Below are 13,659 nucleotides of genomic sequence, written 5' to 3'. Positions count from 1 at the left end.
CGAATTTATCCCATTCACATTCATCTATCCATTAATTCCATCCATTCATTCACAAATCCCTCCCATTCACCTGATCCATCCATTCATAAATCCATCTCCATCAACTTTCGCATTCAATAATTCAGCTGGATAAGTGTGTGTTGTCTTGCTGTATATGTGCCTGCATGCATGCTGTCTGTGTAGCCGTGGCTTTGCATCTTCGTGTGTGCATTGGGCACTGTGTGCTCCTGTCTGAGTGGTGGTCATTATGTGCCTTAACACCAGTGGTTATTTTGCTGCTGCATAAATGTGTTTTTTTATGAGCATCGATGCTTTTTTTCTGTGAGCTCAGAAGAAAGTTTGAAGTTTGAAAAAGAAGCTAGAGGAGGAGAAAGAGCAGATTAATATTAAAACATCAGCAGAGCCAAGCGCATGAGGCTACATGGAAATTGACAGAGCAGGAACAACTAATGCTGTACACCAGCATCAATGGAAAGAAGAACATGTCTGAGAGGCAGGAGGCCAAGCACTCTCTGAACAAGGTAGGGGGAGGTACTGAGGTGGACTACTTAAACTGGGCACTGTGAGGGGGCAAAGAAATGGGTCTCTCCCAAGGATTGGGTGGGTATTGGGGAGGTGAGGAATAGACACTGTAGCAGTAGCAGACCTTGTGAACAGTCTAATAAACACAGGGTCAAGGCCAGGGGAGGCACTAGGTCCAATGATTGGGGGGGCGGTGCCACAGTGAGGTATAAGTGGCAGGGGGGACATTCAACATAGCTGATGCACTACAATGGAAGAACTCTTTGGCAAAGAAAGGATATTGGAATCGTCGTGTGACTTCCTCCCTAAGGCTCACTCTAATGCCAATGCAATATGTTTCTTCCTTGTGGTGCCACCACGCCACAACCTGAAATGGGTTTCGCAAGCAGTGGTAGGGTAACTGAATATCCAACAGAATTTTGAAAATGATCAAGGGAGGTATTCTGTATGAACTGGCAGACAACTTCAATTTGGTTGTGGAGTCTGGGGAGTGTATGTATAGTTTATAAACTCAAGTTACATATTGTTGGATGACGCATTTACAGAGCACCATGGAGCTTAGGAGGGCTGACAAAAAAAGGTGTTATCTGAACGGAGACCACAGATTATTTCACTACTCATTTTCCGGATGCTTCTGTTGAACCAAGTTATAGTTTGCTTATCAGAATTTTTGTAGTATTGCTTAGTACATCAAGTAGAATCATCCATTGAATGTATCCAAATCGTGGCTGAATAACTCAGATGGTTGAAAGACCTAAGTTTAAATGATGCTAAACATTCTCCGGGCATTTCTGATGCTGTATATAATTTACATGGAAGCCAGTGAGGGTCACAATAAACAAAAGGCTACAAAGGCCAAAGTACATGTAAATAATGTCAAATCCCAATCACATTGTGGTGGCAGGGGAACTCCCATTGTATATAAAACCTGCCCTCAGAGCTGCTCAACATCCTTATGATCGTCCAGCTATTTCTTCTAGTGTAAAAACTAAATCCATTTGCTACCCCGGAGACAGACAGACAGTCAGACACAAAGACAGACAGTGTTTGTAGCTCAAGGGATCTTCCTATCAATATTTAATGACACCCTTTAGATGAAATTCAAGGCAGGCACACATAGCAGACTTTAAAGCCATCTTCTAGTAGTCCACTAGTTTGGGAAAGTGAGAGTAGAGATTATTTTCATGTCGTGGGTATGGCTATTTGGAAAACACCTGAAAATCTCCAACAAAATCCACATATTGTTAAGTAAAACAACCACTTCCCCTAGCAGCTAATGGTCTAATTTTTTCTATGTTCTCACAAAATTATTTGCATGTCATTTAAGCACAACCTCTCTGGACACAACACTTACATATTGTAGGGCTGAAGTCCTTTGGATTAGCAGTATACGCAAAACAGGCTTCGACACTCATACTGTAAAATAATAAACAGAAAAATATTTTATTTAAGAGACATTTTGAGAACATTCACAATGTCAACTGATTTTAGAGATTTAAATATCAATTCACAGTGGTGATTAACCTTGTACAATAATACACCAGTTTCTAAAGATCTCACAAAATCACACTAGGATGATGCCAGGCATCAGCAGAACCATGACGTTCCGTACTTTACCAGGCAAAGCACTTACAGAGAATTAGGAATTTTTAAGTAGGACTAATTATCTCTCACTAACAGGATCAACAGACACTTAGATTATTGTTTATCATAGTAAGTTGTGCAGATTGCAAATTGAGCTATTTTTTGTTCATAAGTTAAAGTGTGATCATTTATTTATTAATTAGGATTTCTGTAAAGAGCTAAAGGTCACCAAATCCATTTCAGAGCATGGACACTGTAAGAAAAGTCAGACACAGAAAGTTCTGAAAGTAAAAGGCAGTCTAATCAGGCCTTCTTCTAATGCTCTCAGGACAATGCTGGACTTAACTGAAAACCTGTTTGAACGCTTTGGTTTTCAGTTTCCTGAACTGAAGGTAAAAGTCTCTTTGAAGTTGAGTGCTAAGGCTACTCAAATGTTGCTCCCTTGTATCCTAAAGATATTTCACCATATTTCAGTCTCTTAAAGGAACATTATTACAGCAAATGAGCTGAGGAGCATTGGAGTTTTCTTACCGGAACACAGTTGATGGACAGAGTTAGAAATCAACTTGACATTTGCTCTAATATGCCTTGAGCATAATAATGCAGGCACATTTTGCCTGCCTGACTTTGTACACTGTGCATTCTGGCAGTACTTTATTTTTTATTTTTTAGAAGACTAGTATATACTATAGTATGGTTGTCTATGACAGTTGAGTGCGGCAGAATATGCATATAGATATTAAACACAGATGGATTGCTTCAAATGGTCTTCACCTCATTGAAATAAATAATTTACGCACCAAAACTAAAGCAGTAATTGTGTTCTATAACTTTGAAATAGTGTTCTCAGAACAGTTTGATGGCAAGTCTACGTTTTGCGGTACAGCTTTTACAGGAGAAATAATCTGCTATGTCTTAAGAAGTTACCAAAGTCCACTAGGCTCAGTTCCAGTGCAGGACTTCTTGTTTAGATCAATCCTGCTTGGGGTATCCCGAATACGTTTTTTAATGTTGATAACAAACCGTGCTCTATGGAGAAGATGATAGGAAATTAAGAAGCATACATGCAATATTTACATTACAAGAATATACAAATAAATGAACTAATTGGTTAAGCATTAATTACCAGACCTTTGTTACTTCAACATCTGCATTTCCTACTGCATATTCTCCAGGCAAGTTGGAAGTCATGCTAAATAGATTCTTGAACAATGCATGCTTGTTAAAGGAGTAAAACAGTTTAGAATACTGCTTCCTTCATATTTTGCTGAATTAAAGCCCATGAACTGATAAAATAGTGCCACAATACTCATACTTTAAAGGTGAACTGGTTAGGGATTTAGCCATTTTCTCCAGCACTAAAGTCAATGTAATTTAAATATCTTTGACACGATTTGGATCTACAAATGTTGCTAGGTGGCAGAGCAAACCTGCACATGTGGAATTATCCTAAATCTTTGTCACACAACTGACAACTACTGTGAACGTTTTACTCTGATGAAATTTAGATCAACCCACATAACTATCTGATCTAGTCTCCTGTATTTCGAAGTCTCATTTTCTTTTAATGCAGATCACAATAACTAATAATGTAGCCATAAGTGAGTTTTCTCAAGTGGTATAAACTAGGTATTGTGATTCTCTGTGTAGCCAGTAACCACTTTTGTAGGGTGCTTGACTCTTCCTAAATCCTTTGTAGTCCTTATTTCTACATCTCTGTCATTATAGAGGCAAAATTAAATTTAGATCTAAATAGAAATACTGTTAATTATTTCTGCTAAAGTAAGTCTGGCTTTTTCCATTAAAGTTAGGATTTCTGTTTTGTCATGTAAGCCATCTTTAATGGTTTCTTGGACAGCAAAGGGAAAGTGGAACAATGCTTTCAATAAATTATACAGTCAGCTATGATATGATCCAGCCTTTATCTTGGTCACTCTCAATGTCAGCCTAAAGAGTGTCCATAAAATAGGTCTTACACTTTATGCTCAAACCAAACGGGGTAGTTATTGTGAAAAGCACTTTCTCTTTTTGCCCCTCCAAACTACATGAATGAAAACAGGATTATCATGGCCAGGTTATCCTCAGTGCTTGATTTGAGCAGCTGGTTTCGCTGCTCAGCACAGGCACTTAACACCAGCTCTTTTCAAGAGCACCAGTTAAGGACACATTCATTTATGGTAGGCTCGGGGAGATTAAATGGTTTGCCCAGAATCACAGGATGTGGAGCCGACGCCAAGACTCAAACCTGGTTTCCACAGCTCTGAAGTTGGCAGCTCTGGACATTACACCACAACCTCTCCCCGCCTTCACGGTTCGTAGTTGGTTCTGTTTTCGGAGGTGCCAACAGGAGAAATGGGCTGGTGCAAGCTGCCTCCAGACGGGAGGCCGGGCACTTAATTCTTTTTTACAAATTAACCACTGGTTATCCTTTATAATGCTGTTGGTACAGCCACTTCCGCTGTATTGCTTTTCTGTGATCATACAACCATGAACCAATGCTCATTTTCTTGGTATAAAGTACTTTGATGAGGTATTTGGCAATTTTTTTAGGGTGAACTAATCTTTTGACCCTGGAAAGGAGTTTGAGCAACTAAATGCATAATGGGATGATACAACAATAAAGCGTGCAAAGTATGGTAGACTATGTACTCATGTGTGAACCTGATATTTTATGAAATAGGAGATGTTCAGTTATTATATGAACTTTAGCATACAGTCCGAAACACTGATAGGTCCATATAAAGTTCAATGTTCGTCAACAATATGGTACATGCTCAAGCACATATTTTTTAGGAATTTTATTAAAAGATCAGTTTAAATGGAAGGTCACACCCTTCTACAGCTAATATAGAGATAAAAGGCATAAGCTTATTAAACAGCGTTTTTAATGCAAACCACTACTTTTCCCTCCTTATTTGGTGGCTCAAGTAAATAAACACTAGTCACCTGAATATTAATTCATGTGAAAGTTCGATTAGTCACATATATCCATGCAGTTAGACACATCAACCACAGTCCCCATTGGTCTAGAAAGATGAACTAGTGTAAAGGGGGAAACCAAACAATCTAAACGAGACAAATCTAGACATACCTGAAAATAGTTACAGTGTCTGAAAGAGACCCAACAGCAACATCAGGATATGAATTTAGGTCTAGATCCATATTTCCAGCGACGGAATAACCCAAAGAACCTAACTTTGTGATCTGCATCGCTAAGAATCTGAAAAAGAAATAATTTTAAGAGTCTAAAACTTGTTTCAAGATGCTCAACATTATCAAAGTCCTAAGTATTCTACGTGGACCAATATTACAAGGCTTAGCGGTCATGAAAGCTACTACTACACATCACAGGTTATGTACACAGTGATTGCTAAAAAATGACCCAAGAGAATCAGTTGTGATTCAAAATATAATAGGGGGACATGGTTGTGAGGGTAAGTAAGGGAGACAGCTATTTTTTTAATCTCCTAGGAATCTACACTTTCTGCTTAAATTGGCTAATACTCATTGAAAACAATCTGGGAAATGTGCATTCTTATTCAGGATCAGGTATCCTCTCTTAATTCTTTTAAATCCAGGTCCCAGCAACCATAGCTCCTTATATGCACAGCCCAATCAGCTGACACTTTAACATAGACCCTGGAAATGGAACAGAGCTCTGGTGCAGACCTCATAAGAAGTGCGGAAGAAGAGAACTCTACTGAACTTACGAAGGTACCAGGCGAGCTGACTAAGAGGACATGCGATTGACTAATTTGCTGCTGTTTACCCCATGTTGGGAATGATGGCCAAACTCCAAAGACTGGAACAGCCAGCAGAAGGTGCCTGAGAATGGCTGAAGAGTACACTAGCTACGTGGGATAGGAGCAGCAGACTGCAAAAAGAAGAGACTGACCTACAATAAGAGTCTTTGTACTGAGGAGAAAGGAGTATACTGTTTATGCACAATACCACTGGGGGTACGGTTTCAATCTCTCTGTGACAGAACAGGCTAAACAGCTCAACAAAAAAAAACTAAAGTGTCTTAGAAAATTGTATAGAAGCAACTCTTTAATACACTTCTCAACTGCCGGTCAAAACAATTTCACTATTAGAAAGGTATGTTTTTTATCTCAGTGAGTAAATGTTGTGGGAAATTCAAACATTTAGCTTGCATTTCAGTTGAAAACAAATCTGCAAGTAATATGGTTCTACTGTGTGAAGAAAACAAGCAATTGTACAGATCCCTGTGGAAAACAAACTTTCTAAAGGCTGTGTATCAATACCAAATAGGATAGTAAATAGCAATATTATTATTGTTAGTGTGTGAATTGACTGAATATACACATAACAATTGTGTAGATGATCACTATCTACATTATGAAGAAAGAATTTATGCTTGCCTCCTAGTTTTTTTTTTTTTTTTTTTTTTTTTCCAAAAAACCTTTATTAGTGTTCTGAATCTGTACACCGCTATTTAGCCAACAACCCGGGGGCAGGCAGCATACGTCCAATTTTCATATAGCAAGGTTGCAATACGTGCACAGTTCGCATACAGTCAATATAGTATAAACCTATAACATTAAACATAAACATATGTGAGAGATTGTCACAGGTCTACCCAATCAGTGTCCATCAAGTGATCACAAGGCACGCCGACAGAAGGTCCTGACTATCAGCATGGAGCCATTCCCCCACCTCTCCTACCCCCGCTCTACATGATTCTCTGTACCACCCTCAGTCACTGTCCGCCCCCTCCGAGTGGGCCAGCCAGTCCACCAATGGCTGCCAAATGTCCACAGGCCTAGAGCGGAGTGGCATCAGTTCCCAATACGCCGCCAACTGGTTTTTGCAGTACAAGGCAGATGTCAGCCAGCCTGATATCGTTGGTGGGGATTTCTGTTTCCATTTGAGCGCTATCTGCCGCTTGGCAAGCAGGAGTAACATTGCCACCAGCTTTCTGGACGCACTCGGTACCGGCAATACAAAGCCCAGGAGGCCTAGCAATGGGTCGGGACCTAAGGGTATATGCATCATCAGACTCATGGTGCGGAACACATTCTCCCAGTACGCCCCTATCGGGCCACACGTCCAAGACAAATGATAAAAGGTAGCCTCTCTCTCACCACATCTCCAGCAGGAGGCATCAGTCGACAGACCCATTCTCACCAGTTGCAAAGGCGTACGGTACGTTCTGTGTAAGTAATTGAAGTGAATGAGCCTGAGCCTGTAGTTTGGGGATAAGTGTTCTAGTTGCGTGCAACAGAACGTCCATTGTTTTTCTGATATCTGTATATCCGCCTCCCTCACCCAGGCCATCCTCGAGTCAGTGTGTGGGACTGGTGTCGCGTTCTGTGTGGCCCTATAGATCCTTGTTATCAATCTACGGGAGGACGCATTTGAAAGAACGTCCTCCAGTGCCGCCAGCGTCGGCGGTGCCTCCGGGAAGCCCGGGTATCTACGTTTGCACGCAGACCGTAGTTGATAATACAACAAAAGTTCCGTGGCCGTCGGGGTCGTAGAGTCAGTCATGGCCTGTATCTCTATAAAGTGGTCATCTGGGTACAGGTCTGCTGCCACCCTCAGGCCCCTCTCGCTCGCTCTACGGACCACTGCTGCATCCGTGAGTGGTTCCAGCAGGGGGTTGCCATCTAGTGGCATGCTGGGGGCGTACATGTCGCTCACGCCCGCTCGTTTTGCTATGCCTGCCCACGCCCATCGCCCATCGCACCATCTCCACCGTGTCTATGTCCTCATGCGGCCTCTTAAAGTTCTTGTATACCGCCGTCTTAATGGGGCATGGAGACGCAACGTCTATCTCGATAGCTACGTGAGGTTGGTACGGGATCGGATGATGCCAGTAGTACAGGAACTGAGCTTGTGCACTGTACGCATACAGCTCAAATCTGGCGCAGCTAAACCACCCTGCCGGAACGGGAGAGTTAGGAGGTTCCAGGCCATAGGTTGCCGACCCGCCCATACCAACTCAATGACCGCAGACCGGAGCCTGGCAAAAAATGCCATTGTTAACGGCAGGGGTATGTTTATAAATAGATACAAGAATTTGGGGACCACCACCATTTTGGCAAGAGCTATGCGACCCATCAATGAAAGCGGAAGAGACTACTTTGCCTTCCAGCCAGTCCATTGCCACTCCAAAGTTCGAGAGCCAGATGTCATGAACGGTGCGGCTCACTTTAATGCCCAAGTATTTTACTTCCCCCTCGGCCCAGTCAATCTGAAATTCGGTGTGGCACCTTACCGTGCTATCTGTTAGTGGCAGCATGGTTGACTTCGACCAATTTATATTGATCCCAGTGAGGCCACTATATCTAATCACCTCTCTCATCAGCGGATCAAAATTCGCCTCAGGGTCCATCATGTAGATGGTGATGTCGTCTGCATATAGGGAGATAAGCAGACCGCGCGATGTGAAGCCTATGCTCCTCTGGGTGTGGTGTTGCCGCATCCGTGCCGCCAGCGGCTCCGTAGCTACGGCAAAAAGTAGGGGAGAGAGCGGGCACCCCTGTCTCGTCCCTCTCGTGATCTGAATAGAGTCAGAGATTTGCCCATTCACTCGCACCCTTGCAGTCGGGTGATTGTATAGCACGCCGATACGTCTGGCAAACAGCGGGCTGAACCCCATTCTAGTAAAGAGTGCGTACAGGAACTTCCACTCCAGGGAGTCGAACGCTTTTGTCGCATCAAGTAGCGCAGCGGCGGCCTTCGATTTGGGGTCCAAATAGTGGAGCAACCCAAACAGAACTCTCAGGTTGTGTGAAGTGGATCTCTCCAAGACGAAACCCGACTGATCTGATAGCGCAATCTGCGGTAGCATATATTTTAGCCGGTCAGCCAGTAGTTTCGCATAAATCTTGGCGTCCACATTGATGAGCGAGAGGGGACGGTACGAGTCCGGCTCAAGAGGGTCCTTGCCGGGCTTGAGTAGGGTGATGAGCAGTGCTTCGCGCATGGATTGCGGGAGTATCCCTGATTCGACCGCTTCCTCAAAGGCCCTGTGTAGTTTGGGTACCAGAATATCGACATACTCCTTGTAAAACTCTAACGTTAAGCCATCAGGGCCAGGTGCTTTACCAGGTGGCATGCTCATTATTATAGCCCGTATGTCCTCTTGCGAGAACGGTAGGTCCATATACTGTCTGGCCCCGTCGTTAAACCAGGCCAGGGCTATGGTGTCTAGATAGTCTGTGATAGTTTGGTCGTCAGGCGCAATTTTCGATGTGTAGAGTGTGCTGTAGTATTTCTTCATGACTCCGAGGATGGCCTTTGGCTCCCTCACTATGTCTCCTCCCTCATCTCTAATCTCTAGCACATAGTCCGCACCCCTGGGAGCCCGGATCATATTAGCCAGCGTCCTGCCTGCCCTGTCGCCCTCCCCGTATCGTCGTGCCTGCGCATCTTTCGTTAGAAAGGAGACCTCTCTGTCTGCCTCTTCCTGGTATTGCGTGAGCTTCGTACGAAACTCAGCCCTCGCTCTGTCTGTAGGTGTGTCTTGAAGTCTAGCCTCGATCTCTGCCAGTTCAGTTTCCAATGTTTGCAAGGTGTTTCTGATTGAGCGGAGTACACCTGTCTTCAGTGACATGCAGCACCCCCTTATCACCACCTTACAGGCCTCCCATAGCGTGCCCGGGGAGTCTACCGACCCCTCGTTCAGTTCGAAGTATTCCTCCAGTTGTACCCTCAGCTCTTGGCTAAATACCTGGTCTCTAAGTGCCCTGGAGGGGAACCTCCAGCTAAAAGGTTGGATGTAGGGTGTTGGGGTGGCTAGGGCCAGACATACTGGCGCATGATCGGACAGTGAGCGTGGTAGGTGTGCTGCATCTGTCACAAGTGTATGGACTTCTCCAGAGAGCAGCCAGTAGTCGAGTCTGGACCACGTGGCTCTGTGCATTGTTAGACAAGTACCTTCCCGGGCTCCCGGGTGAAGTGCCCTCCAGGAGTCTATCAGGCGGGCCTCCGAGATGATATCCCACAGTGTAGCCGCCGCCTTGGGGTGGTGTTCTCTCGCAGTACCCTGTCTATCCATCGTGTCTGAGAGCACCACGTTGTAATCTCCTCCCCACATAATCGCTGCCTGCCCTTTAGTCTGCACTTTGTACCAAAGATCGTTGTAGAACTCAGGGTTGTCATCATTAGGGCCATACACATTCACCAAAACCATCCTCATACCACACAGAGTTCCCACCACTATGATGTACCTCCCCTCTGTGTCCAACTGTACCTCTGATGTTGTCCATTGAAGACCCCGCCTAATGAGTATCGCTACCCCCCGGGAGTAGTTGGAGTAGGGTGCATGCAGTGTTACCCCCCATCTAGTACTACGGAGCATCGCAGCGGCATTGGTAGTTAGGTGGGTCTCCTGCAAAAAACATATGTCAATATTCCTTCGCAGCAAGTAGGCTTGAACCAACCGGGCCTTACGCCTATCATTCAAGCCGCGCACATTCCAGGTTAACAATTTAATGTGAGCCATAGTCAGATTTGTGAGAATGCAGCGTCATTCCCTTCCGCAGTATATGCACTAGGGTACAACACAATCGACCACGCTCAGCCATCACGCAATATCTGGCGTCCAAAGTGCTCTGGGGCCTACCACGTGCATCTGTATAGGTATTCGTGTCCTGTGACATCTGCCTCTCAACAAAACAATTAGCAACAGTGCTCTTCAATCCCAAACCCCGCCAACCCCCACCCGCTCCAACCCCCCAATCAGGTCGTGCAATGCTATCCCTCCCCCCCCACCCAAACATCAAACACCCTGTAATGCAATTCAATAGTTCAGTTACAATGGGAGTCATCCCTCGGGGAACGCGGGTCTTTCGCACACTAACCCTGTTCTCATGCCAGGGCGACCGAGCGCCAGTCTGACAGCGCTCCCGCGTGGACCTCCCCCCTCCACCACACGTGTATCAGTAGTGGCACACTTATCTGAATATGAAGGATCTGCAGTGTCCGAGGCCCTCAGCAAGCCTTTCCGACCCTTGCATCGCAGAGCGTCCGCAAGGATGGTTCAGTGTTCATCCCTCCGTCACTCTATGTCACTAAGAACAGCTCTTTCTTCAGGTTCCTCAGATGCCGGCTGATTCTTTTGATCTCGCGAAAGTTGCTTTGCATATTTCAATGCTGCCTTGGCGTCCACAAAAAAGGAAGGTTTGCCTGGGCCTTGCACCCTCAGCTTGGCGGGGTATATCAGCGAGTATTTGGTCCCAATCTGCTGGAAGATCTTCTTGGCCGGGACGAATTCCCTCCTAGCCGCCTGAACCTGCATGGTGAAATCCGGGAAGATCGAGATGTGGTTTCCCTGATATTGGAGGTCTTGTACATCTCTGGCCATGCGCAAAATGGTGTCACGGTCCCTGTAGTTCAGTATGCGCGCTATAATTGCTCTCGGCGGAGCCCCCGGTTGAGGCTGGGGCCCCAGTGTCCTGTGCGCCCTTTCAACCAGGAACATTTGGGAGAGGCCTGACCCGAATAGTTCTGACATCATGGTCTCCACGTACACCTCCATTTTTGCAATGTTGGTCGTTTCGGCCACACCCGTTACGCGGACGTTGTTGCGTCTTGAGCGGGCTTCCAAGTCTTCATTCTTCTGTTGGATTAGCGTCAAGACCTTGTCCATGCCTCGTATTTTCCGGTCTATAGCAGTATGACTCTCCTCCGTTTCCGTCACACGCGTTTCCATCACGTCCATCCTGCCATCCTGCTTGTCCATGCGTCTGGTCAGGCCATCCATACGCGCCGCCAAGTCGTCCATCTTTTTATCTATCCCTTGGAGACTCGTTTTGAGGTCCTGAAACATGGATTTAATTTCAGAAGTGTGCGCGCCCCCATTATCATTTTGGGCCGCCCCTTCCTCGCATGGCTCCTGGCCTGTCGTCTTCTGCTTGGCCTTATCAAAGGTGATCTTCGGCTGTCGCGTATCTGGTTTCCCCATCCTGCCCGGCGAATTCAACGGAGGGAGCGCAGAGAACCTAGTCGTGCGCTGGCTCCGTCTAGCAAGTTCTGCAGCTTGAGGTGTCTTACGTGGCCGAGGCTTCTCCAGCACCCTCGCAGGCAGTTGGAGCTGTGCACGCTTGTTTAGCAGGCAGTTCGTAGCCAGGAAGCCCTCCGCTTGTCAGTTTCAGCAGCCGAGCAACCCTCTCAGGCGGTGCAAAATGGCGCCTCGCGCCAAAAGTTCAGGGTTCCAGCAGCCGTGCCCAGCTCCTGGAGTTCAAACGCAGCGTGCCACCACAAGCGTTAATCGACCCCAGGGGGGGGGGTGCCACCAAAGTAATGTTCTCAGCAGGCACCTCTGCCTGCCCCTCTACACAGATTGGCCTCGCGGGGGGCCTGCAGGCCAATTATTGCACCCTCGCACCCCACTTGTTCTTGGTCCGTCGGCAGCCTCCCCTGCTATTCTCCTTACCGGGTCAGCCCCAAAGCAGGACGGTAGCACAGTCTTCAGAGCTCGCCGCCTCACAGCGCGCCCCCGATTCGGGCCAAACCAGTCCGTTACGTTACTCCGGAGCTGAGGAGGAGGCGATCGATCTTGTCAGGTACCTCTGCAGCTCAGCGCGGAGTTGTTGGGTGCCCCTTCCGGCCCCCGGTGTGCAGGCCACGCAGCGCCGGGCTCCCCACTGCCCTCCTCCGGATCGCGACTCACGCGAGGTCCCGGCTTTTAATTGGTCCCAGGCCGCCACTCCACTCGCGGGCCGCCCGCGGCAGTTCCGAGCGGTCGATCTTCCCGCTTCTATATTCGGACCTCCAGCGAGCAACCCCCGACACTACACAAGGCTTCTGAGCGGGAGAGGTCCGGGATTGCCGTCCATTGAAAAGGATATATGCCGGATTTATTAGCTCGGTCGGCGGAGCTGCGGGTCTAAGCAGCCATTCCGCCTCGCGTCCAAGCCACGCCCCATGCTTGCCTCCTAGTTGACAAAAAAAATGAAAATCAAACCAAACAAAACTTCCTATTAGACACATCCTACTAGAAGATCGATCTTGTTTTAAAGACAGAGTTGGGCAGCTTGCTGCACAGGATATAGTGCACCAGAATTGTCTTGGTAACATATGTTAAGGCAATGTAGATACCACAATGTTCTGTTTAAATTAATGCAGAATGTTGCACATGCATGTGAGTTGAGGTGATTTTCTTGCCACTATGGTGGATGATGAATACTCTGTGTTTATGAATCTTGGCTGCTGGAGAGCAGAGAAGTCCAACCAGTCAAATAGAACTGCAGATTGCTTATTTTTATATAGGGCAGGTATTTATGAGACAGTCTTGAACAGCACTCAATCAGATGTACTTAGCCCTGCAATTTGCGAAGAAGACCTCTTGCTTTGCCTTGCACTTAGTGAAACCGTAGAAGACTAAACGAAAAAACAGGCAGAGACAAAACCTAGAAAACCCACCAAAATGTACTTTAAAAAATCTGCACTGTTTATAACAGGAACACTTAACACAAGCACTAATTAAATAAAATCACATAATAACCCCTTTTCCTCACAAAAATGAAGATCCCCTAAAACCACATGCATCGTCTATTTTAACAAAATGAGATAATCATAGGC

At 46.0% G+C, this 13,659-nt stretch overlaps 1 protein-coding gene across 1 annotated transcript in view; it reads right to left on the bottom strand.

Annotated features, from left to right (window-relative positions):
* The window catches only part of LOC147731152 (integrin alpha-6-like), a 132,974-nt gene that overhangs the window by 70,562 nt on the left and 48,753 nt on the right, over positions 1-13,659 (bottom strand). The window contains 3 exon segments of the mRNA XM_086956135.1: positions 1,877-1,938; positions 3,034-3,135; positions 5,198-5,326. Of these exon segments, the coding sequence (XP_086812261.1) occupies positions 1,877-1,938; positions 3,034-3,135; positions 5,198-5,316 (283 nt within the window). The 5' untranslated portion in view covers positions 5,317-5,326.

The sequence above is a fragment of the Lissotriton vulgaris genome, chromosome 2_1 (genome assembly GCF_964263255.1).
Source record: "Lissotriton vulgaris chromosome 2_1, aLisVul1.2, whole genome shotgun sequence".
In the NCBI taxonomy this organism is placed as follows: Eukaryota; Metazoa; Chordata; class Amphibia; order Caudata; family Salamandridae; genus Lissotriton; species Lissotriton vulgaris.
This window is presented reverse-complemented; position numbering and strand designations above follow the sequence as displayed.